Genomic DNA, 27,893 nt, shown 5'->3' on the forward strand with positions numbered 1-27,893 from the left:
TTGGGAGCAGAGAGGATGGAATGACTCCTGACTTCAACCCCATTGAACACTTGTGAGATCATCTTGGGTGTACTGTTTGAGACCAACGCTTGCAACAAATGCAGGTTGAAGAATGGGATCCCATCCCACAGCAGTGTGTGACCAAGCTGTTGACCAGCATGAGGAGGAGGTGTCAGGCTGCTGTGGCTGTGTATGGCTCTTCTACATGCTGTAGAAAATGCACACCAACATCACCACACACAGAACTGTGGGACTGATTTGCCATTTTAGGGGAACCGATGTTCTGTTTACATTAGTCAGCAGTGGCTCTCATCTTTTAATCTTCATCTGATTCAGAATTTCTGATGAGTATTTAATATTATTATTTTTTGTACTGAGTTGTATACTCGGCTACAGCAGCAGCAGCTTTGTGATCAGCGCAAAAGACTAAATTAACTGTGAATTTTAATCCTATGTTTCTGTTTTGGAACCAGTGAAATGAAAAACACATCCCAGGAAACTGCACTTCTGCAAAAACCCTTTCCAGGTGATGTGTTTTGGCTATAAAGGACAGGTTGGGCTTTAAGTGTGCAGAAGTAAAAATCGCTGCATTTATAATATGTCAACTACAGGGATGATAACTGAGCAGGTGAGGTGGTGCACATAAGAATTCATGTAGAAAGGGTTAATGGCTACAGGTTTTAAAATGCTGCAGTACCGATCTGGATGAAACTCCCCTGTGCAGATGAGAACATCTCTTTCCTCCACCCGACTGTGATGGTTTGTTTTTCTCTTATTAACATGAGCTCCAGGGTTGTTCTGTCAGACATTGAGAACTTCACTCTTTTCAGATTTTTCAAAGTAGATCTTTCTGTATATTTTATTGTACTTGTAATAAATAATATACTTTCTTCATGTTTTTTAATGCTTTCATATTGTTACGACTCCTTTTGCTTAAATTAATTAATCTTGCATATTTAGACATGTTGTCTCCTTTTAAAGAATATATCAATTTATCAGAAATAAATTCAACCAGATTAACAGATAATTTATTTGATATTGGAATCAAAATATCAGAAGAAAAAAAGATTAATTAACATATAAATTTTCAGTATGATGGTGTTGTTGCAGCTGACAGTTTGTAGACTTGTAAGTTATAATTCATCCGTTTGTAAAATGGCTGCATGTACCTTTAATGGTCGGTAGCTTTTAAATTCAGTACAGGTGTAGGAACTTTAACATATTTCACTTGTGAGAAACCTGAACGTGTAAATGAAACAGTAGCCAGGATCCCCAGCAATGACGGAAAAAGCCCCGGTGTTAAATTATGAGTATATCTTGTTTCTTCAGACTTCAATTAACCAATCCAACAAAGTCAATAAACAAGAGTCAATAGCAGAATAATCTGTTTGGCACTGGTAGAGAAGATCTGGCAGATTTCTCATGGGTGAACCCGACATACTCATCTCTGCTGCTCATCCCACACATACATTTTCCTTACAAACGTGGCTCCATTTAAAAAGGAAATAAACGGACTTCACAACATATAGAATTTATAAACAAAAATCATTGTTATAAGAAATAATCCAACGCGTAAATATTTAGTAACTTTTCGCTTTGTTGAGTGTTTTACTGTATTATGCTAAAAGTAGGCAAATGACAGTGGAGATGGTTTCCATGTACAGCTAGACTTCTTACACACTGTCCCTATAAGAAATGGACTAATTGCTGTTATAAATCCAATTTGGCAGGTTCAGAAGAGCAAATTTTATGAGATAACGCTCACCTATTTCTTTAAATTTATTCCCTGTTGGCATGTTTGAAGATCCAAAATTAAGTAAAAAAAACAAACAAACATTTTCTCCTATTTGAAAAGACAAACCGCAATGTAACAAGTCAAGATGCATGAGAAAAGCTGAACGATACCTCTATGTGAATAGCAGTAAGTCATTGTTGACACAGTTTCTTAGACATCATCTCTGTCGACCCTGCTGATCTCACTGCCCTAATGACTTTATGTCCTTGGTTAATCCACTTGTGATGTATCGGCATGAATCATTAATCCATTCAACACACACCCAGCCATACTGATTCAAATGAATTACTCAGACATATTATCAGGCTTTATTCTTTTCAGTGTGGCACAAGTTTTTGTGAGGGCAATGCATCTGATGGGATTTGTCTGAATTAGTCTGCAGTGCCTCTGCACTCACACTCATAAGGCATATTTTATATCTAAATGAGAACTAGCAGGGAGATCTAACAGCAGTTACTGGACAACAAAACCTCATTTCTAATTTAATCAACATGAAGTGAAAAAGAAACAGACAAAAAGGAAGTAAAGTGAGGTTTTGTGTTAGCAGAAAGTTTGACGAGAAGCTTTGCCTTTTTGTTTTTGTTTCTTTGGCTTCTTTTGTCTCACAAATGTTCTTGGATTGCCTTATAGCATGTTCACAGGAGGAGAATTTGGATTTCGTGCTTCTCTTAAGAGCAGAATCCAGCCGTTGGGATAATACTCAATCTGATCAATGTTCAAACACACTGATAAAGGATTCATGAGATGCTTTGCTGAAATATCCACTCGGGCTCCCGACTCCAGCAGATTACCAGAGCACTCACTATCTGTGCACTTTAACTCTCAAGACATGTCTTCTGTGCATCATTACTCACTAAACAAGTATCAGCTGGCTGTAAACACCTCAGCAGACTTGATGTAGTTTGTATGTTGGGAACAACACAAGGATGTGGTTGGGTAACAATGCAAACCTGACTTGGATGTTTAACTGAGCCTCAGATTTATTTTAAAGGTTATATCTGTTTCTGTTCACAATCCAAGGATTTGTTTTCATTGAAGTCTGAATGTTACGCTATGTTACACAATGTCTGATACTGTTTAGGGCTCTTCTTACACGACTTATCTTGTCAGTACCAAAGAATTGTAGGAGGTTTCTATTGAAATAACTCAAATAGTGCCAATTTTCAATTTACAAGAGTTACTCTACACAACCTGGATATCCAGTTTAAACTGTGCTTTCATTATTTTACAAATAAACTGGCTTATAAAATAGATGCTGACCCTTCTCTTATTATAAATGTAAACTTGCTATCACAAATGGAGTCATGCTTCAAATCGTGTGCACAGTATATGTGAGGATTTCAAAGAGGTGTGTATGTGCTGACGTGTTACAGTATATGTGCATGTTAAAGCGTGAGGCAGGTCCTCTGCATCCTGTCTGAGTTTTATGTTGTTAGTTCATCCCTCCTCATCAATGTCAGACTTTAGATCTCAGTGATGGAAATGAACGTCTTTTGATCATTTGGCACAAGCTAGTTACGTTCCTCTCATTTTCTTTTTCCCCCCCCTCACTTCAGCTTAATTTCTTTTTGTGAAACTGTCACCGGAGACAACCCCTTTGATGCACGTAAAGTTTATCAAAAGGTTTTGGAGCGACTAAATATTCATCATCCTTTCTTAGCATTACATCTGACATTATCACATTCAAACAAAGCTGAGCATGTGACATGTACCCGAAGAGGGTAACCTAAAATAAGTTTCTACAGTTAGGAAATTTTGGGTTCTGACTGTTTAAAAGTTTCTGTCTTGGTAAATGAATAAAATGTATGTGTTCATTGGTGGTTCTTGATGTACAAAAATGTTATGTAAGGCCCTGCAGAGAAGATCAAGCTGTCACTTTACTCAAACGAAGAAAACTGGAGCATTTTTTTCTACACAAAAGAACAGCACATTTTACTCAGTTTCATCTGATGCAGAGCAAAATTTACATATGCAGTCCTTTCCATATCAGCAGGGGTAAAATTAAATGAGGCAGAGTGAAGATTTTCTGTTATTACAAACAAACCCCACAAGTCGATCTTCAGCTTTTGTCAGTTCTACCACGGGACCTTAAAGTTGCGCTTGTGTCTCCTCAGGTCATGTCTGACTAACTTACTTCATGATGATGAGATCAGAGTTTTGTAAGACATTATATTGTCGTTACCACTTTGTGATAGTGTTTATGTTTGTAGTCATGCAGCAGAGAAAATACTAGACCAATCACCACCCTCCCCAATAATAATGAAGGAATCACTTTCCAGAAATGCAGCTACAAAACTATAAAAAATTGTCACAATTTTACCTTGCATCCCCATTGCCTGGGGGCACCTTCCCACGTCTTAGTCTTTTGGAGGATAAAATCCCTGCACCATCAGGCTGTTGTCTTGCTGACATTTTCTTTTAGTATAATTCAGAAATAATATTTATGTTATTGATGGCGAGGCATTCCAGACTCTATGCTAAAAAACTGGTCTAAAGCATGATACTGCCACCACCATGTTTCACAGATAGGGCGATGCTATTTTGGCATTCTTAAAACATAACACTTCTAACCCAAACATGGAAGTTAAATTTTGGTTTTATTTTGACGATGTTCTCTTGATCACGTCCCTGGAAAAAAAAAAACAAAACAAAAACAAAAACATGGACTTGAATAATTTCAGTTTCTACACAATCTGACTGGATTTTAGAAGTTCACTTTTTAAAGATTATTTTTTTTTTTCTTCTTTTTTATTTTATATACTCTGCCTAGCCTTGTGAACATCAATACCTCTTTTTCTGGTCTTCAGAAGTCTCTTATTTTCCCTGCATCCAAGAAGTGCCCTGAGAATCATATTTTGAAATGTTCCCTTTCTTTCAATATGATACCTGAACAGTTTACAATGGACAATAAAGTTTTTCTATGTCTAAGACTATAAATACAGTATAAAAGTTTAAATAATTATGCTTCTCACGAATATCTACACTTAACTTTTTCCTCATAAAACTGCAAGATGTAATATTTTTGTTTCACTTGTCAGGCTATGTTTTTGTTAGGACTTGTATTAAATGTAATAGTTATGTAGTAAAACATAAAAGGGTTTCACAAATATTTGAGCACCAGAGTGTGTTTTTGTGCACAAGAGAGAAGCTTACTTTTTTTAGTCTTTAGGAGAAAATCTTTTGGCTGAAAGTTTTCCTTGAAGACCACCTCCGAACACACTTTTCAGAGTGTACCAGAGTCTACGGGTTTTGTGTCAGCTCTGAGCTGATGGCACTGTGTGAGGAAATGTCAGCTTAATACAACTTTTGTCTGCTACACTCAGTTCATTTGGCAAATGGCTTTTTATTTTCTGTTTTTCCCTCCCCATTCTTGTCCATCTCTTTGTGCGTCTCTGCAGAGGAGCTTCGACAGTTTAAATGGAGGCACTTTGTGCCTTGTACAGTATTGCTATGGTCACTCTTGTCATGTTTCCTTCATCTACTTCACTCTTTTCAGCCTTATAACATACTTATTTTTTTCCACCTGTAAAGATTGATCTGTTTTTGTTAGCAATTTGATTTAAAATGAGGTAATCTGAAGAGTAAATTTACATTAAAAAATAATTAATCTGCTACACTGGAATATACATTTACAATACCTCACTATTGGTGATACTAATAATGTGATTTTAACATACTAACACTAAAACTTTGGGACCTTACTTTATTATAACTGAATATGCATCAATTACCCCCTAACAAAATGTACAAAATACTAAGGAAGTAGCAAAGAAGGCTAAAGAAATTTCAATAATCCACAAACACATCTGTAAACACAGGGTGTAACAGTCTCTCCAGTAGCTGCAGCACCACGCAGCCAGTATGCACTTCACTCTGCTACCTTCATCTACTTATTTGCATCCACAGTTTAAGGTGTGAAGCATTCTTGGAGGATACAGAGTTTATCATCACTCAGTAATGAGAAAGCTGGAGAAGTGACAAGACACATTTATAAGTCAGTTGAAAAGAAGTTTGCACAGACTTTAAAAGTAAAAGTTGTTAAATAAAAATGAGTGGTGTGGGCACCTTTCGCAGCCCCCGCAGCGGCTTGTCTGATTATTCTCGTCATAAACAGGTAGGTGTGAGGAGGAGGAGAAAAAAACTGCTTTATGTAAGACTATAGACTTACTGTGCAAACACTATAATTCATCCTAAAGAACATACAACACCATATGAGCAGAATAACCCCCATTTGCCTCCACCCAGCCCCCACCCACCATTAATCCACATTGGTGCCAAAATTAACAGATGAGTGGTGAACTTAACTTCACATTTTGGCCAAGAGGGGCATGGGTGAAACACTTGTATTAAATTAATCAGAGTAAAAAAAGATTTAAGAGATTGTGAAATTTGTGTGGTTGACTGATGAAACCTAAGCTAATATGATAGAGGATAACGGTACATATAAAAGAGGAGGAAGCTTTGAAAAAGGTCGACAGAATCTTAAATAACTCTTAGCTGAAACTCTTAATTGAAGTTTGACGACTGAAAGATGAATTTTTCATGCATTAAAGAAATCTGTTCTACACTAAATACAAAATGATTTCCTCTTGTTATTAACACTTTCAGAGTTTCTCCGAAGAAGTTCAAGTTGAGTTCAGATAAACAAATACCTGATCAGGTGGAGAGTCAACTCTGGTGCAAACTGAAATAACTGAAGTACTGCCTCAAGATGTTTATTCATTTACTAAACAAACTGTAAAACCACAGAAGGAGATAATGATGCAGTCCACTTCACAGGTATGGCTGTCTTCATGCATTAATTGGCTTAATTAACATAAGACTCAACATGGGCGATCATCTGTGTGTGTTTGGGTAGCTGTGGTGGTCCCCCAAAATTCAACACGCTGTATTCATAAAATTTTACTGGCTCCTAATCAAGGGGGAAAAAACACATCTAAAAAGGGGATGCAAATACAAGAAAAACCCTCAAACAATTGTTTAAAATGCATATCATTATTTCTCCCTACATTTCAAGGACAGCGCCATTTCATGTTATTAGCTTTAAGCAGTACTCATAATAGATGCCCTGTGGTTCATCTTCCCAGATCCTTTTCACCTCTCCGTGATGCTGGGAAAGCTTAAGAAGCATGCACATGAAAAGGTAAATTCTAAACGCCATGCATAATGCATGTTCTTGCTGTAGATATCAGATTCACATGACGCTTAATAACACAAGAATAACTGCCAGCATGAGAAAAGGAAAATGCAGAGAGCAGAAAAATAATATGTACAAACAAAGCTGAATGCTATGGAGACCACAGACAATAGCCTCTATCCCCTGATAGATGTATGTTTGATCATTTTCTTTATTTTTTATTAATAGGTTATAATATCAAAGAAGAAGCTAGTGAATCAGACCAAGAAGAGGCGTTTTGCCAGAAAAAGAAGCCCTCTTTCATGCCAACACACTTCAGCCTCATTAGAATGGCTTTAAAAGATTCTCTCACTACAAACCCCATTTCAGACTAATTAAACTGATTTGTGAAATCAAACGTGGAACAGAAAAAGGACAAAAACATTAATAAGCCGACATAAGCCATTTCATCAGACTTTGAATCTGCTGCTGGCTTAAACAAAATGCCACTGCAATGTTAAAACTACAACATTAAACCGCTGTTAAACCATAAATATACACTGATTAAGGTGGCCTGAGCACACATCTGAGAAGCATCAGCACTGCTACAGAAAACAACAAATAATGTAAATAGGTTTTTTTTCAATCACCTTCCAAAATTAGTTGATACTTAAGCCACTAGGGTATGAGAATAAAGCTCTCATGTGTTTTCTGAATCATCAAAGAGTAAAGCTATGTGTCTGAAAGATCATATGAACAGCGGGGTAGTAGCTGTGTTGAGGTTAGTTCAAAGCAAACTTGCCAAGTGTTACCATATTTAGAAACTTTAACAATGTGGGAATCTTTGAAAAAGATATTCTGTGTCGACCTGAGATGATTCAACTTTCATCTACTGACTAATGCATGGGTTGAGACATCTGCCTCAAATTGCATTGAGCAGAAGGTGTACATAAGTTGGTAAATTTACCAAAAGAATGTGTATTCTGATATGAATACCCAGTTATAAAAATCTTACAAAGTATCCTGGATGAGTGTCCATAGACATGAATGTATGAGTAATATCGTTACCTCAAATAAACTGTGATATAATGGAGCCAACTGAATATTTTCTGGATAAAATCATAAACATATTTTATTCTAATATGTTGTACAAGTAAAGACACATTTTTTTTTTTAAACTAAACTTTTCCAAGTAGTTATCTGCTGGTGCGCTGCATCAAACCTATGAAAAGATTAAACAATATTTGCAATAGAAATTACTGAGCTGACAACAACAGATCTGTAATTATAGCAGGCCTTAAAACTGGAACTCTGTGACATTTAACAAAAGGCGCCTTTTGAAGAAAAAAGTGGCATGTTGGACATATTTACCAGCATTGAGTTGGAGCGGCCGTTGAAGGGCTGGGCTTCTGTGAAGAACTCTGTGCTGTGGTCGAGTCGTCCGTGCCCTCCATACTGAACTTCGTCTGAATCCAGCTTGATTTTATATCTGACAAAGACTGAAGTTAAGGTGCCATAGTGGTGGGAAACTAGCTTATGAGATCGAACACAAAAGAAGATAAAAAGGAAAGCTTTTATCACCAGTGCAGATTTGGTTTAGAAGTGCTCAGGTGGTGTATATTTAAAATTCTCACATCCGTCAGAATCCATCTTCTTCTTCAAGCCCTGCAAAATCCAAACAGTTTAAGAAAAAGATGTCTGTAACATAAATTTGAAGAAGTGATAGAAAGGTGATTTGCCCCTGGCAGAACCATGCAGCCAGGCTGCCTGTTTTATATTTTTGACATCATAAATAATGAATGCAGTGAAAATAAAAAAAGTGATCAGACGAAAGATACTGGTGTGGGGGTAAGACTCTTTATGTTCCATTTACAATAATGACATAACAAAAGACTTTTCAAATGAAGAGGAAAATTACTCCAGACTTATTCAAGTTAGGTGCAAAATACCTCATACATCAACAACTGCCAAGACATAAACTGCTGGTAGAATTTTATTGAAGAACAGATGCTGTAGTTTCACATACTTGTGTTAAAAGTAGGTGAACCTCTAAGATTAGCAATCCATTGATAAGATAACCAGAATGTGTGAATTTAAATAGGTAAAGGCACGAGAAGGCAAGCAAAACCCAACCCTTCCCCCTCACACTGTAATGTTGGAAACAGGCCTACTGCCATAAATTAACTTCAAACTAGCCAACAATGTCACCTAGTTGTGTATTTGGCAACAAGCGAGCTAACTTCACACATGAGCTCTGAAAATCAGATGCATGTTGGATTGATGGGTCAAGATAACGCTATTTTTACTGCAGTTGCCACAGGAGAGTATGTGCATGTACTTACAGGAGTGACACACACACGATATGTGATAAACACATATTGGATAAAAGTTGTGAAGAGCCCTGAAGACATTAGAGGCCCATAGGTGGAGTCATGGGCCTGTATTTGAGTGATTTTAAGCAAAGCCATGAAATGATAAAAACAGTGAATGGAGAGTTGAGAATTATTACCAACAGTGTGGCAGTTTTCCTAACTTCCACCAGTCAGATGCTACATTTTATTGTAGCTGGATTACTTGTTTTTCTTCTGCTATATCAGCTGAGACTCCGGGTCCTACCACATAAGTGCAAGCTGCACCTGCTGATAACCAAGTTCATAGATGGAATTCAAGCAAAATATTGTATATTTGTATGTTTGTGATGTTACTCTGATCATGTTTGAAGCTAAACACCATTTTGTTTGTATGGAGCTATTTTCCTATCTTTAATCAAGAGTTTAATTGTTTGCTTTGAGAGAAAGATTTCTGGTTTTTATGCTCAAATATCATCTTGCTCTCTCTCAAAACTCTGCACTCACACTCTGCGCTCAGACTCGGTTTCTTTTTCTTACACTCAGACACATTCTCTGCTCTCAAAACTTCTGCTCTTGGACATTTTTTCCTCTCTCTTGGGTTGCTGAAAGAGCTGTCTGTCAAACCTCCTCCAGCCAACAGAATACGAGATCATTCAAAAAAATAGTCCTCACCTTCTTCTTCAGGGTGCGCTTGTTTTACTCGACACAGGGACTCAACACTCTTAGCCCAGATTTTGTTTGAACATAAACGTTTTAGTAGTGACCAATTATCATTTTATGTTTTGTATAAACAGTGTCTATTTAAAATTGTTTGATTAAATAAAAAAAAATTACTTCTGCTTTTAAAATCCTGTCTCACTTTTGATTCTATTAATGCTAAAATATGACAAATTCACAAACTTTCAGCACCACTAATGTAATTTTTTTACTCTACGTCATTACCAGTTCATTAAAAATGAGCCAATAAATCCACTTATTTGAGTATTAGACTTAAAGAAAATTGAAAGAGATGGTAGGGTCTTTGAGTTTTAACAGAAAAGACAGTTGAATAGTTGAGAGTAAATGTAAATGCCTTTAATTACATGTACAAAACCTGTATGTAGTGTATGTGTGAAAGAGGAAGGAAGAAAATCCCCTTTGCTATCACGTTTCCTTGATTCATTTTTGCAAAATCTTTCCTTTATGCTTCTGAACAAGGATGCTTGAAGAGCTGACTGACAGCAGCTTCAATAATAAGGCTCTCATAAACTGTGTGAATGCTGAAAAATGAAGCAAGACAGAAAGACAGAACATAAAGTAGGAAAATCATACCATACGCTGTAGTGAAGGCTTCTGGATATAACCACCTTTTTATAAAATCCTATGATCATAGTGATTGAATAAACAAATCTGTCCTTCAGTTGGAAGAAAAATCTGAATATCGTCAAATATATTGTAAAGAATGAACACAAAATGTTCATCTGTAAAAACTATTGTTAGGGTTGCTTGTAGAAAACCCATCTAACTTTCCCAAACTGGCTAACATAGGTTTGGTTTCCATCTATCTAGTGTTTTGGAATCAGAAGGTTATTATTGTTGTGAACAACCTTCGATCAGAAACTTTCCAATGAGGAGAAATTTAGTGTTTCACAAGAGTGAGAAATGATCAAGCATTCCCTGATCAGTGGACAGGATAATTTAGAAACCCATGCTAATCTGTGGTGTGAACGATGAGAGCTTTATAAAGCAGTGGTACAATAACAAAGAGTAAATGAAATGGGCAGACATGCGAACAACCCCCTAATGGGATGGGTGAATAATCATTTCTTCTTCCCACAAGAAATACTCTGGAGTTTGACTATGATCCTGCAACACTGCCTCATTCTGCCCCAAAGCTGGGAAAAAGTCTGCTTTTGCTTGTCTGCTTTGATTGTAATGATTAAAATTAAGTTCTTGCCTGCATTGTGCTGTTTGTGCTGAGGAGGAAGATGCCCACCACCACACATCTTCCGCTCAACTTGCTGCTGTGGTGATTTATTGATAGAACCAACTTTTTTCCATGAAGGCTTTTCTCACCTCCATGCACTTAGTCCCTCCTGCCTCACACTTTGAAAACATCTAGCTTAAGTGTCCCCTTATAAACCACATCCTCTCTGACCCATCAAAGAATGGACTCTACAAGACCTCTTATGGTATCCTGTGGCTTAAGGCACCAAATTCTAAGCAGTAGTTCCTTTAAGTCCTGCAAGTTGCAAGGCGAGTTTTCATGGATTTGAGTTGCAGATCACGCAGGCGCTGGATCACACTGAGACCTTGGGAATTTAGAGGCCAGGCTAACCCCTTGAACTTTTAGTTATGCTCCCAAAATCCATGTCCAAACATGTTTTGGAGTTTGCCAGGGTACATTATAGTGCTGAAAAGAGCCCCATGGCATCAGGGAATACCTCTGCCTTTGTCCTACCTCATCATGAGTCAAACATCCATAGAAATGCCAAGGCCAGAGGTTTCCTGCCCAAGGCATCAATCTGCCTCTGCCAACTTGCCTTCTTTCCATAGTGCATTTTGCTGCCATCTCCCGTGCCAGTAAATAAAGCAAGCAAACCCAGATGTCCATGTGATGTGAAATAAAAAAAATAACCACTTTAGGACACTTTGGCAGAGAAAGGGTCAGCATGAGCACACTACAGTTACACAGTACAATATGCAATGAGCTGTGATGCCCTGTGAACCTTATAATAATCTCTTCGATAGCCTGCATTAAGGACTACAGCAATCTCTACTATAGTTGATCATCTGCAGCAACAGACCACACAGGTCAGCCCCTACCAGCTGTCTGATCCTTGGCAACAATCTACAGCTTTAGGGAGCATTACACAAGCCCCACTTTTTCTTAGCCCTCACAGTTTTATCCTCATAAAAGTGAGTCAGATCCTTTTATACGTCTATTTTTCCTGCTTTGAACACATCAAAATCAAGAAATGACTGTTCCTTTGCAGCAAAATATATCACAAACCATGACAACTGCCACTGTAAAGAGCTAATCAGTGTTATTCACTCCACCCGGCAGTGGTTTTAATATTGTGGCTGGTGTGTGTGTATTTGTGTGAGTATATTTGTATGTCTATGGCTCAAAGAGTGCTAAAAATGAAGCATAGTTACAGTAATTCAGAGTTCCCTGGCCAACTTATCGGCAAGGAAGTGAGAACCAGCACAAATTGGTGGTTGGAAGCTTTGAGCGATTACGTCGTTGTTAGTGGTTACAGATGGCTGCAACAACAGCTCTCACTATAGCTGTAAAGCTTTGTGATCAATACAGCCTCTGTGAATAAAGGGGAAGATTAAAGAACACAATCAGTTTTGCCCAATGACCAGAAAGAAAAGAAGGCAATCCAAAGTCTGATGATTAGAGTCATTGATGACCTGAAAACAATCTTGCCATGACCACGATTGGAACCGCTTAGCTTCTCCATAAGCTTGTTGTTTTTTCAGGCTTTATGAAAGTAATAGCATGCTGCCATGGGTAAACAGGAGCTGAAAGCGCTGTGTGTGCACATCTGAAGAATGTGGCATGGCTTCGTAAGCATTCTAAATGCTGTGTCTAGCCTTTTCAGTTGGCGTCACCCTGCTTTCTGCTCCACCAGTGTAAGTTACATCAGAGTGGAAGAAATGATAGAGACGGTTTCTGTTTCAAAGGAAAAAGAAACAGTTCAAACCAACCAGCAACAGATCTGAATTTCATCAATGTGTAAAAAGAGCAGGACACCTTAAAGCAGGCTTTACCAGCTTTCAGGAAGTTGTTTATTCATTTTGTTATATTCATTGCTCTGTTTTATGGTTTAATTTGAGGACGATCCACGCTGGCCCTATATTACCTCTTATCATCTTGAAATTAACATTTGAAATTAAACTTGAGAATTATAAATTGGCTAGAAAATGTTCCGTTTTCACAGAATTTGATTTCCAGTTTTGTGAAAACTATGTACTGAGGAACTATTAAATGAAATTAGCATGGCAACACAGTCTCACAAAGAATGTGTATTAGCCTCGTTGGTCCACTGTGCAAAATGTAGCAGCTTTAAGCACAGAAAAAAAATACTAAGATTTCTTTGCTCATATATCATTACACACCCATGATGTAAAAGCTATGTTTTACATTACGTTATCATAAACATTCTACAATGCGCTGCTAGGTTGCTGGTGCTGTAGTAGACCTGATCATGCCATTTTTACTTGTTTCTTAGGCAATCCACTGTCAAGCAGGCTGTGCTGCTTAACTGTTTTCTCCTTGTATATTACACTCTTCTCAATATCTGCTATGGTAAGTATTCATGGCAACTGAATACAGAGATTTTCCAAAACCAAATTAATGACTGAAAAACACACCGTCCGCAAGGACATGGAAGGAGTACGGAGAATGCTGCATTATGTGTGTCTTTAAGACATGGCTGCAGGAACATGTCCAAGGCTGTAAAAAGTTAGTGTTAAGCTAAAAATAGAGGTCCTGCAGTGCTTGGACATGTTATGACGTGAGAGAAACGATTGGCATTAAAGAAAAAACATAAGAATTTAATTTTCCCTAAACGCAGTTCCTCTATTTTGTCAGCAGCATATATGAACATGATGAAATCTGTAATCACAGATTAAGTCTCTGAACTGGTGAGTACATTTGTATATATTATCTAGTAGCTAAAATCTTATGTAACACAATGATAAGAAGTGCTGCCAATATTCATCCACCTTGCAATATCCTGCAGAGAATTGTGTTTTAAAAAGATCTCTTGCATATTTCTTTGTATATACCTTATCTGAAACATAATAGATTAAATCAGGGTACATTATTTTCTATGCAGAGCAGTGCTTAGTTTGATCTAAATTCTACTAAGTTAGTGATGCCAAACTCTAGTTGAATTATTCTGCATGGCATCCCAGGGAAAGCTCAGACAGAAAAAGAGAATGATAACCTGACACAATCGCAGCTGCCTATTGGCACAGTGTAAATCAAAGACCAATCTGCCCCGACAGGCAGGCCTTTGACGACGGGATCCAGCTGGGATTTCAAATACTCTAACCTGCCAGATAAAGACCAATGCCTGAAGATTGTGTCCACCCTGAGTCAGAGAGAAAATAATAAGAGTGAAAAAGTGACGCTGACTGCATTTTAATGGTGAGTGTATTTGGTAAGGTTTTTACTTTTTGTCCTGTACCTGATGAGTAATAAAGAAAAAAGAAAAACCCACACAGAAAAGGAACAGAAAATCTTGTCTAAAAAATGAAAAGGCCAAACAGTCACTGTGCATCTAAGAATTATTCCTGAAGGATGACTTGTTATTCATTTGAATAAAAAAGCAGAATATAAGTTTTAAAGTTGAAAGACTGGATTCCTTTCCCTGTTACACTGACAAGTTTGTGTTTTTATTCATTTATTTATTTTTAAATAAGCAACGAGGACTAGGTGCATTTCAAACTATTCTCCATGAGGCATCACTGCGGTCATTGTTTAATTAAATAATAAACTAACAAAAGAAGGTACAGAAGAAGAAGAAAACACCTGCAGATCCTTCTAAAGAGAAGCCTGTCATCCACCATGTGACAGTGAGCGACAAAAGATAACTTAATGGTGCTTTTTTGAAGGAAAAGAACACACTGATATAATATGGTACTTGCCACATTGCTAAAAGGAAACAGCAGCTCATATTAGCTCAATTTTCAGTGGTGCACAGCATGGTCAGCTGCATCTAGCTATTAAAGAAATTTCCAGATAGAGCTTTGGTGAAGGGCTCCACTGCAACATCCTGACCCTCACACAGGTAGAAGAAAGTTTAAGTATATGACAGCTGAGTGTAATGAAAAAGCACTTTTGGACTCTTTGAGCTTGTCTTGTTTACCTCCTCTGCCTCTGAGTGGCACTTTCATCTGTCTTCTCCCCTAATTGGATCCTGTGCACACATTCCCATCGTGGGATCTGCATCTCCTCATACACGCAGCGCATTTACCTTCCTCACACACACGGCACATTTGCCTTTATGTGTTTACCGCCTCTCTGTATAATGACAGCCAGAGCTTTGCCCTCGCATTTATTTGCATTTCCTCTCAACCTACCCAGTGTCTGAGGCCTCTCCTTAAACATCAAACGATGCACCAGGAGGAAAAGATGTGCTTCTATCTAAATGAAAATAAACCCTTAAAAACGATGTTACAGACACTGTGCAGCAAGACTATTAGCGCTTTGCCCATAATTCACCCCTTCCATGCAAAGCCATACACACGAGGCAAAATGTGTAGTTTCACAACAAACAAGCTCACAATTAAGGCGGGATATCAAATAATTATGGGCTACATCTCCTTTTTTCTTATTTTACTTATCTAATAAACTTGATAATTATGTTGTCCCACTGCTCACATGTAATGAAGTGTTGCAAAAATAATACAAATTATCTTTTTATGTTTTATGAGGTAATAATCATGTTAATTACATTAATGTAGATGTTCACTATCATGCAAAGTGAAAATGAGACTTCCACTTGAACTAATTCTGCTTGCAGATGTTATAATCTAATACTGTTTCAATTTATGACTAAGAGTATTATTTCATTAATTAGCCAAAACCAACTACCTACCAATCTATGTGAAACAATGGGATAAATGCAAAACAAACAAACAAACAAACATTTTCAACCAATTAAAGCATTACAATCCAAACCTAAATTGATCTAGCATAGTGATTTAAACCTCAAGCTGAGGCTGAATCCCGATTCATCATTGCATTATTTAAATCATAACTGAAGCAGCAACACAGCTTCAGGTCCACACGGGGAAACTGATGGTGTGAGCTACATTGGGCCTCATAAGGGAACGATATCTGCTATGATGAATACAGATCTGTCAGCTTCTTGTCCCCTTCCACATTCCTGATCATTAAGCCTGGTGTAATCACAACTGTGGGACTCATTAAATTCCTGACAGCCGATGTTGCTAAAGAGAGTGTTTCTGAATCACTGGGCTCTGATATTATTTCTCTCTAACAGCATAACAACATTACAATAAACAACTGACTCATATTCCCCTCAACAATTACTGCTAAATTTACAACACAAAAGTAGCAGCCTCAGAGAAAACACTGCCATTAAAGCTGCGGGTCTTTACCAGTCTCATTTACTTTTACCCCTCTCTAATCCACTTCCAAGCACAGAGTTGTCTCAGGTGTGATTCTTAGTAACCAAAATGTCTTGTGGCCTCCTCAAAGTTTATTTGACAAGTCAAGACTTCAAAATCATCAATGACCTGCAGTGGAGATTAAAGAAGTGTTTGATGTAAATCTGACAGGGATGAAGAAAAAGGATGCTTTCAAAAGATGCTTGAGAGCTGGCTCGCTAAAAAGAAAAGGAGATTTTATATCCATAACCTGTTTTATGTGGCTAACACATTGTTATTGTGGCCTTTTTTTGGAACTTGATGATATATTAGCAGCCCTGCAGAGTTAGCAAATGCAGCTGATTTAAGTGGGACGTGGCTGTCGTGTTGCTCTCTCGGCTGAAATCTTGGCAGTGATTTTTCACAAAAGATTAGCCAAGTTATTGTGTAAAAGACGGAAGCAACCAGGACTTTTTTACTTTGCTATTCACTGCAAGTGTGCAATGTGGTGTGTTGGAGTTAAGCTGATGTCTGAAGATTTAAATAAAGAAAGAAGCAGTGACATGACACATGAGTTATAAAGGATACTTTCCTGGAGCTTCTACAGCCACCCTGTAGCCCTGGAAACTCTTGCTGGGGTGGAAGTTGAAGATAAAGACCACGTTTGCCCTGTCAAACACAATGACCTTGTCCCCTTCATGCTTGGCGCTGATGAAAGCCTGGAGGGGGAGAAAAAGGAGTAAAAAGAAAAGCTAATAAAGTATGAATAGTCATTACCTTTCTCATGCTGGATTTAGGCAGTTATAATGGGGTACATTATATCAGTGGACTTCACATTTCCAAACAGGCTGAGAAGCATTTCCACATCAAATTTCAGGTGGCACTCATCAGCAGAAAGCAGCAGCCCAGGGTGGTGCAAGACAGACGCTGTCAGTTTGAGACAGCTGCACATGATAAAGGCGCCACTCTCCTGTGGAGCGAGCTACTGCTAACGTATCATTAGCAGAGATTATCAATGTCACCCAAACCCCCTATTTTTAGTGACTTGCTCCCCAAGCCAATTTCAGGGCAGCAGATTCACAGCTGAAGGAGATGATAAGCACCCCTGCAACTGGACAGGCACACAGGATGGAGGTTAAGAAGCGAGCTGAAAGTCTGGAGTCTGTCCATTTCCTAGAGAGAGCTGAAGTAGTAACATTGCAAAATAAATTTAACCTGCATCTGTCAAGTTGTGGTCAAAAGTATTTTTGGATTTTTCTTGTAAATAAATAAATGTAAAAACAAATCAACCAATAGACATTCAGCCCAGATTATATTCTAAATCTCCTGATGTTTGTTAGAAAATCGAAATGATAATGCAATATGTTCTAACTGTGCACCAAGAGAAATGCCCTTGTGAGATACAAACATACGGTCGCCTGAAATCAAAGCAACGTCTTTTAGTCTGTTAGGTCTTAAGAGTCTGCAGATTTTCTGTTTCCCTCTGTGCCTGCAGCATCTCGCCGACCTGAAACAGTTTGAGTGAAACTTATCCAGGCAAAGAGAGCAGGGCAAATCCTTATTTATGAAGTCAGCACTCTGAGGCAGAGCATATTTACAAAACAACCACTGAAATTCAATATTTTTACAAGCTGGGATCCATTCTCTCTGCCTCTATTCTTCAGTGGAACTTGCGTTCAGTCAGCTGTAGTTGCGTTCGGCACAGTTTGCAGAAGAAAAAAGGGGGATTTAAATTTTGGTTTTACCCAAAACTGACACTGAAAAATGCACTGATCTGACCTTCAGCCTGAAGTTTGCTTTGGCAACCCTATGTGACTGATTCAGTGTTTAACCTGTTAAGTTATACTGCAGAAATAACTGCCTTTAATGACCTTAATAAAACAAATAATCAAAGGAATAAGGCTTATTTCTTAAAAAAAAAGTATTTAAGTTACCTTTCCACCACATGGATATTTTAGGGGTGTCTGTAATTGTTGTAAGTCTAGAAAACAGGGACGTACAGGGAAGGACAGGAAAGTAATAATGGGTTTTGTAACACGGATCACACTGGGTGCCAGAGAGTGCTGGTTTTTTATTGAGATTTAATCACTTTTTTATACCTCTAGCATCTAATTTCTTCTCATTCTAAACAAACTGCCTGCTTGTTTCTATTTAAACTAAGTTCATTTTCCTGAAACAACAAGTGAAGCTGCTGACAGATCATCTTATGCTTTTCATTTCAACTCCAAAACGCCCTTGGATCCACCCACCACAGTGAAATATTGAACTCGCTGAGCTGTAGAATATATCTAATAAACGCAATTACCTTGGCAATGTCATTGATAAGCTCCACAGAGGATTCAGACTTATCTGGTTATTATAGCTGAATCTTTGAACATTATCTGTGAGTGATGTCCTACAAAGTCTTTTTCGGATACTGTATTAGTCCCTGAATAAGTGAATATGGTTTTTTTGATTTTTCCTTTGGGGCTTCTGTGCAGGAAGACTGGAACATAGGATCACTATCAAAATCCATTGGAACTGAATAATCATCTTTTGTTGAAGATTGGTCTACAGGTAGCTTTTCTAAATATTTTAGGTTTGTGCAAACAGTCATTCAGAATGAAAACTGTTCATTTATCGGAACCACTATCTTACGGACACAAGTACAAAGGTTATGAATTTCAAAGTCTTAAAAATTTTGAAGTTTCTTTGTATCAAGAATATGAAACATCTGTAGTTGGTTTGGTTGGGGAAAAAGATGGGACACAGGTGAAGGTGAAGTTTCTGGTAGATTCTACCTCAGCAGAATAAATGGTGACAGGTAAGGGTGTCACGGTTGGGTATACTGACATCTAAAAATCTGCATAAACTTGTTTAACTTCACGTAGTGTAAAGGTCTGTGTTCATTTCGTTCTTATATCTGGATTGTTTCTCCAGGTATTTGTGAGAATACGCGTTCTGAGCTCAAACTGTAGGCTCATCTTACTCTTACTCTTCTGAGCAGTAAAAACGTAAAAATAACAACTGATGTAAAAAGTCAAACATTTCACAAGCTGAAAAATAAAGTTTGTAGTTGGTGGATTGATTCCAGGATGTGTTTATCATGTCCATCTGTGTTTATCTATGAATGCGAGTGATAGGAGAAAACAGTGTGTAACAATAAAAGTGCTGTATAGGGCTGCAACTAATGACTATTCTGATAATTGATTAGTCATCGACTATTAAAACGACTAGTCGACGAATTGAATTAGGTATCTTATAATTATTAAATGGCTCTTATTTCACTTCCAGCTTTTTAATCTTGCATGAGGTTGTGTTAAGTAAATCCGACGTGCCTCCTCTTTAAGTGTTCGAGCATTGCAGACGTACTTCCGTGGTACGCAAGGTCAGCTTTACAAATCTCACATGTATTTAATTAAAACTGTAAGTGTAATGTGAAGGAGTCCCAGACTTTTGGCATCCTCTGCTGCCGTTTTGTTCCCTGCCGCCCTATTTTTCCCCTGGCGAACTTTATTGTGCATGTGCAACTCTCAGCAGAGATAAAAAAAAAAGAAGACGATGTCTCAAGTGCAACTCTCAGCAGAGATGTTCAAACCAACAGTGTAAGGAGATGTCCTACTCTGTGGGTTTTTTTGTTATTTGTTGTTTTTTTGCCGACAAAAGTCAACGGTTAAATTCATTGTTGACTGTTTTTATTGTCAACTATTGTTGACAACATCAACTAATCTTTGCAGCCCTAGTGCTGTGTGTGTGTTTGTGTGAACTGGTGAATGTGGCGTAGTGTAAAAGTGCTTTGAGTGGACTAGAAAATATAGGTTCAGTTCATTTACCATCCCAGCAAAAGAGCATTTTACACTGAAAACCACTAAAGGGTACAGACATCATCCTGTATAACCTGAAAAAATGTTTTTGACATGATTTGATGTTGTAAGTTAAAGAAAAAGCATAATTAGATGATGTCTTCAGGGTATATTGTAGAGCTGTCATTTACTATATGGCTTCACATTAAAAACACAGAGAAAGCCAAGAAAAAACAGCCTCAAGTCTGCAGCAGGTCAGCAGCGGTGCCAAATGTATTCGTCTTTCCTGCTAGTAGCATCCTCTGGGATCAACATTCCCCTTCATTTTCCCATGCAGCTCTTCTTTTCCTCTGTCTTACTTCCAAAGCTCGGCTTCATTTACTTCTCCAGGATGTATCCTTTAGTAAATCAGAACATACTTTTGACCGACAGAACACAAGCAGAAACGATCCCAGTGACCCAGGTATGTCTGTAATTATGCTCTGTGATATTCCTCCTATTCTCTGTCAGCAGGTCATCTTGTAACATAGCAAGGTGAAGCAGCTTTAATCTGAGGACCGATTCCAAGGGATGGTGAGGGATGGTATTTTTGAATCAATTACACACTCTTGCTTCTAATCCCTGTCAATTTAGCTACTCTCTCCATTTGCATTATCCCATTACTTTGCTACGAACCCCTCAAGAGAAAAACATCATTTATTCTTTCAATTGCAGGCAAAGACAGAAGCTCAAGCAAGAGAGTGAAATCTATTACTGTTCAACTTGACAGCAGCCAGAGAAACAAGACACTTCCAAAATGAGCTCCGTTTATGGTCCTTTCATCTCGGCAGGAAAACTAAGCAGGTGTATAAAGATGGTGGCCTCAGAATATATTTATCCTCAGAGAAAAAATCCTACATAATTACTTCTAAACAAAGAAATAAGAAAAAGATATTATATAGGTGCTGCTTCAGATTAAAACTGCTGATGAACTGCAACACTTTGATATGATTTTATCATTGAAAGTCTGGACAAAGTAAGGTGAGTGTGTGCTGTCCTTACAGGTGGAGCTGCCAGCCAGCCGTACTTTTCTTCAGTGCGGTTCATGTCCCGGTCAAAGGCGTAGAGCTGACGGTAGCGAAGGTGATCTATATCCAACAGGTTAAACTGCCGGCGGGCATAGTGGTAACTCTGATTGTTGCCCTCTCTGGGGAAATCCAGCCACTCAGGATGGCCAAACTCATTTCCTGCAACACAGATTGTATTATCTAAAAAATTTCCATAATGAAGGGAAAGTCACACTGTCTTTAAATGAGCACACTCCATGGTGTTGTGCTTTATGAAGTTCTTTTACCTCTGAGGTTTTGTGAAATTTTCACAAGACAAAGATAGAGATCAAATACAGGAAACTGAGCGACAGTATGAACTTTTCACCACCCTTACCGAGGTTGGTACTTCCTATAATAAAACATCCGCAATGTTCCTGCAGTATTTTCATTAACTACAGTGTGACAAGCTTCCTTGAAATCCTGTATTTTCAAGAGAAAAAAACAAAAAAACAAAAAACAAAACAAAAAAGTGAAGGTGTTGTGCACATATATCTCTGTATACTGAATTGATAAAGAAGTCACATTTTATATTTTATTAATTTTTTTTAACACTGAACAGACGTCTGAGCAAAGGCACAAAACTTTCCACTTCCCAACCATGGGTTTCACAGATTTCCTTAAAATCTGTTAATTAAAGAAGGAAGCAGTTGATACTAGTATTATTTCATGAAGCCGAATGCAGACTGTATATGTGAATGAAATAACAGCCTTGATGTTACCATCCCTTCATGTCGGGAGATGAGATAATGAATCCGTCATTGGATGTCATGGCAACATCATAAAACAACAGCAGGGATAATTGAATTCCCAGCAGAGACTGAAACAGACAATAGACAGAGCAGAATAGAAGCCAAAGTAAATAAATAAAAAAAAATTACAAAAAAATTACAAAAAAAAAAAAAAAAAAAAAAGACTGATAGGATGAAGTGGAACTGACGGGTACTGACAACAGGTTCTAATGAAAAACATTATGTAGGTGTTCAAAAGTGGCAAACAAAAAGAAATGGACTGCCAAGAAAAGCAGCCCACTGCAGCAACTGCCTCAAAAATAGGGCAGTGAAAACATACAAGAGAGGCAGACATGGGGAGGAAGGGAAAGAAGAAAAGGGGGGATTTTTTTTCTTGTGACAACTGCATGAATAACAAGCCTCTCACACAACTTCATGTGAAATGTGAAGAGAAGATTTACACCTCAACACCAGCAGTGACAATCAGACTTTCTTCCCTGAGCTCCAGAGTATTGTGTGCACCATGTCATGTTTCCTGTGCCAATATTTCACATTATTTCACAGACCTGTGATATATGATGTATTTAGTAACAGCAAATGAGTTCTCGCTTCACATGGAAAAAGGAAATGTCAATATTTAATTTAGATTAATTTAATTTAGATTTTTTCTTTTTAAAGAAGGTTTGATTATTAGGATTTCAACCAAATCACAGCAGAATTAGTAAATTTTATAAATGTGTTTGCTGCAAGCAACAAGATACATTTATTTGAATTTTGTAGGCTTTTGGGAATTATGATGCAACAAGGTAGGTCATGAGGTCAGCAAAATCAATAAATAAACAGGCTAATATGTGGTAAAATAATGCGCCTTATCCTTGATTTATGACTGACATCAAATGCTTGGACCTACTGTAGCACTTTAGTGAAGGTCAAAAGGATCACAAAAAAAATCTATTTTTATCTAAGATTTTTATTGTTTGTTGGTTTTATCTCCCACCAAATCTGTCTCCCCCTTCATTGTGGTTGCAAGAATGAAAGAAGAAAGCTATGGACACACCGGTCACAAATTACAGACAATAAATGGAAGATAAAGGTTCTGTGAGGAAGGAAAAGTGGCTAACATAGTGAATAATATGCTTCACACAGCTTATCTAGAATGCAAAAGTTTAAATCAACTTTCCGACAGGTAATAGCGAAGTGAATAAAAGATGATCTTGCTTTCAAAAGGCAGAAAGTTAAAGGTGATACTTCTCCTTGATATTTCAACAATTAAATTTACATCCATCTATTCACGGATGAAATAATAAAGGAGGACCTGAAGCACGTTTCTGTTGGAAGGACTGCAGCAAAACCTTCCGTTAAGTTTCTTCTAGTCTGTAAAAAAAAAAACAAACAAAGAAACTTTACTGCTCTTTCCTTCTCTTTAATAAACAGAATGCGTGATGCTTGTTTTCAGAACTTTATTGTATTTAATTGAGCCCATTTCTCCTTTACTCATGTTCCACCAGCCACTGGCTGCAACATGAAGCAATAAGATTGGCTGACTTTAACAGAGACATTTGTTTCTTGTTTTCTTTTTTTAGGAAATTCTGCACTTTTTCCCACCAAAAGTACCTTCTGCAACATAAACAGATCTATTTCAACACCAACAAAAACAAGAAAGAAAAAAAAATCATGAATTGTGTGAACACAAAGCATTAAAATGTGGGTTAATACATTTTTCTGGTCATGAACTGCTACCTTCAAAATGGACAGTAAAGACACGGACACTTTTTTTTTTTTATCTCCCTGTAAAATAAAGGATACTAGTGTCCTAGAAAATTAAAAATATAACAAAAATATAAAAAAATACTTCTCTATGAAACACACATAATATACTTCCACAGTAACTTTACGATTTCCCCGTGGAGATAAAGAACTTTGAATTTTATATTGATAACTCAAGGTATTTATTCTTCTTTTACACCAAAGTAAATTTATTTTATCAATAAATATCCAGTTTTGCATTTCAAGCCTGCAACACATTCCAAAAAAAAGGTTGGGAAAGGAACAATATAGGCTATATATTATATATTTAGCCTTAAGTTAAGCCTTAAGGGGGGGGGGTAATCTAGCACGAAGAATAGCACAAAAATACCTGAAAAGCTTCATCACTTCGTATCTTTAATGCTATCTTTTAATTGTTGTGAGAAATAAGAGAAACACTAGAATGTAGTAAACGATTTCCATCTCATTTTGGAAAGTTTTGAAATGTAAAAATGGAAGTACATACACTAATGAAATGAAAGTAGAAAGATAATATGAGAAAATATCTTGGTGGGATGAAATTAAAGTAAAAAAAAATTTAAGATAAGTTTGCATTTTCCATACAATCCCTTCTTTTTCTGACTTGGTGTTCTATATTGTCAGCCCACTTGAGAAGGCTACAAGGAGAGATAAATAAACATGTTTCTGTTGAATAGCGCCAGTCAAAAAAGCATATTATTCTATGGACTTAGGCAGCTTTGACACATACCAAGACGGATAGAGAGGCATAAAAGAGTGCTCTGAAACTCCATTTTCATAGCTCCACCTTTTAAGTAGTACCTAAAGAATGAGTACCTAAAGAATTACCTCAGGGAAAATGAAAAAAAAAAAAGAAATCCATACTCAGATGTCAAACATCAATATTCAATATTTTTGTGTATTCAGCATCAGGCTGCTTGGTAAACATCTATAGCACCTTTGATGCTCTGACATTTTCCTGTATGACTTTCAATATACCCATGAGAGACAGTGTGTGTTGCACAAAGTTGCGTACTATATATGTAGGAGTGAGAACTGTCGCAGAGCAATGTACAGTTTTCCTATGAAGAAAAAAAGAATTGAATCCATACAGTTGCATGCAATGCACAGTTCAAACTGTGTACTTCACACATCACATGAAGAGGCCAGCCACAAATACATTAAACAGGTATTCAACCATGTACACAAGGTCTGTCCAGACTGTCCAGTTGTGATGCAGTTCAGAGCAACTTTTGAATAGATGAATTCAATTATTAAATCATTGCAAAATTATCATTGAAGATTTTGCATTATTGAAGGTTCTCTTTAAAACATTACAGGCTGAGGCAGAGATAATTGCTTCTCTGTACCTTTTCAACTCATGTCTTACATCGACTTAACTTTAAACAAACCTAGCTGCATGTCTCAAAGGCTGGAATGCTGCTGAATATGTCCAGATATACTTTAGCAACTATTAAACTGCTAACACTTAACTTGGGTCATCCCCCACCTCACTACTGCATTGTTGACACAACTATCAGATGGATTGTCATAAAATATGTTGCAGATGCTGTTTTGAAGGATGCTCTGACAGCTCAATTTGCAGGTCGAGAATTTCATTTTTCAGTTACGACCTGTAAAACTACTGACATTCTCATGTGTTTCACAACACAAGGCAACCGAAAGATGAACGGAGGCTGATGTCAGCATTGAGCAGCTGCTGTGAACACAGCTGTGGGACATAAAACTGAAATAAAGAATTCTATTCATCTAATGAGAGTTTCTTTTAATCATGCTGCAGAACAGGACAGCTAATTTCAACCTGCCTTCCATCATTATTTATGGCACATCAAGTCAACTTGTGTTTCTCTTTGTCTGAGCTTGTATTGTCTAGTAAACAGTCAACTGCTGCCGGTCACACAAAGTCATTCTTTTTTGATTTTCCCCTGTGGATCCATGTAACTCTCGTGATACATAAAAGGTCAAAGTGACTTTATGCTTACAGGCCTTATTTTGTTTGTAATCAGTCAGCATGACCTCTTATTGAAGAAAAACCAAATGGAAACAACAAATCTATTCACCTTTTTTATTCAGACTGAGGTTACCGGACAAGGGGTAAAAAAAAAAAAATAAAAATAACAAGAGGGTGCTTCTCTGTGCTGGACTTAAACACCCACACTTGACTTCCACAAATGCTGCAAGATCACCACCGCACAACAAAATCCTCAGTTTGTGAATGTTTAATGTGGATTTCTCCATTAATGGGTGAGTAGCAGTTCTTGTAGTACTCATTTCTTTCCAACAGTGTGTGCCGCCTGGAGGGCATATTCATATGCCAACACACACAAACTCACTAGCATGTAGAAAAACACAAGGGCTGGAGAATGAAAACAGGATCTGCCTGCTAATGTCTGTCCAAGATACCAAGCTGAGACACCGGCCAGTGTTCTGATAAACAGCTTGCAAAAGAGCTACACTTCATTAGCCGCACAAGTGCACTGGCCTCTTTTGCTTATTTATTTTCAGTTTTCCAATGTTGCACTTTTTAAAATCTAGTGGAGATGATTGGTTTCCTTTAGAAGTTGATTCAGCAACCAGTGGAAGCCTTTGACTCTTCTTTTGATTTCAGCTTTAAAGAAATACATTCGACACACCTCCATTAGGTAATCATTTTCCTTTTCTCTACAATAACACGGCACAGTTCCTCCCATGTGCCTGCATTAATCACCATGATAATCACCTTCCTCTGCTTTCCCACAGCTGAAATAAACCGAACAGCACATTCCATCATGAATAAACTATGATGGATTCTCACCCAGACATACACATGAAAAACTTTCACAAGATATTGTGGGCATTAATATCTGATACAGCACCACAGGACGTTTCTAATAATTAAATGATCATTTCTGCTTTGTTAAAACTACTGAGCATTTAAGTCAACAAAGAGGCATTTCAGCCAGATTAGCCCATCGTTTTGGAAGTAAGTTGGAAAGGAAACTATAATATGTGGACATAACAGCAGGGCACTAGGTCATGCATTACTCAATAGGTTTACGTGAAAGAGTTGCTCTATTGTTTGATGTTTGGTAAACACGAACACTTGTTTCAAATCTTTATGACCCGACTTTCTTTTTCTCCCCTAAACCTTTTAAACCTTCAGGCTGCAGATGGTGTATAACTGTGCCTAAATGGCAGTTTTGGAGACCTTGCCTGAACTGTCTGTATAAAAACCTCCCTAATTTCGTTCTACTTCACTTTTGAGAGTTGATCTTTGCAGAGAAAATGTTCACATATTGTACTATGATTTGATAGAGGTTTAGAGCTACAGCAGCATAATTCAAAGGGATATTCAGATTAATTCTGAAAGCATTTTTTTTCTTTTTTACGCGAGCCTGAAAAGCTTACTTTTGTTTTGTGCAATCTTCATTTATTCTTCACCAGTAACACATATAGTGACATTTTTTCAGAAAGTTACTACTGTTTATTATTTAGGGATTTGTTTAGGATGTTGTGTTGTCATAATAAAAGAAAAATCTGAATATTAGATTCATCGTTGCCTCAATTATAATATGATTGATGGGTGGGGCCGTCATATTTATGCAAGGTTACGTCAGTCAGCTTTTCAGCTGGCATGTTCTAATACTCGTCTACACAGCCCTGCATCAGATAAGGGCCTGACAGTGACACAGTTCCTCTTAGTAATTAGCAGCACGAGTAGGAGCCAAGGATCAATGTGTTTTCCATTGAAAGGATTCTGCCAAAGAAAGATCAATGAAGGAATCAGAGGGGATGAAATGGCAAAGAGTCACAGAAGGTTTTAAGTGTAAAAAAAAAAAAAAAAAAGAAGAAGCTGCAGCCATGATGCAATGATTATTTGCACTTGCTAGATTGATTTCTTGTTATAGTGTTAATGTTCACTCCCACTCCTCCCACTCCCAGTTTGCACATTAAGTAAGCATTACTGGTCCAACAGCAGAGATGGGATCAGCATAGTCATCTGAAACCACAAGCCTAAAAGCACAGTTAGCTCTCAATAGGATTATGAATTTGAGCGGTATGAGGAGGAAGCACTGCTTTTCAATTCACTGTCCAAAGCTACAATATAACGTCTGTCTGTTGCATCGAAGCTTTCTGTGAATGCAAAGCACTGTGAGAA

The 27,893-nt window shown here is 37.5% G+C and overlaps 1 protein-coding gene across 1 annotated transcript in view; it reads right to left on the bottom strand.

Annotated features, from left to right (window-relative positions):
• Positions 1 to 27,893, bottom strand: part of gbe1b (glucan (1,4-alpha-), branching enzyme 1b) — a 75,679-nt gene that overhangs the window by 4,390 nt on the left and 43,396 nt on the right. The window contains exons 13-15 of the mRNA XM_041995554.1: positions 21,196 to 21,380; positions 16,961 to 17,091; positions 8,283 to 8,400 (exon numbers count right to left, since the gene is read on the bottom strand). Coding sequence (XP_041851488.1) covers positions 8,283 to 8,400; positions 16,961 to 17,091; positions 21,196 to 21,380 — 434 coding nt within the window. The remainder of the gene's footprint in view (positions 1 to 8,282; positions 8,401 to 16,960; positions 17,092 to 21,195; positions 21,381 to 27,893) is intronic.

This window comes from Melanotaenia boesemani, chromosome 9 (assembly GCF_017639745.1).
Source record: "Melanotaenia boesemani isolate fMelBoe1 chromosome 9, fMelBoe1.pri, whole genome shotgun sequence".
In the NCBI taxonomy this organism is placed as follows: domain Eukaryota; kingdom Metazoa; phylum Chordata; class Actinopteri; order Atheriniformes; family Melanotaeniidae; genus Melanotaenia; species Melanotaenia boesemani.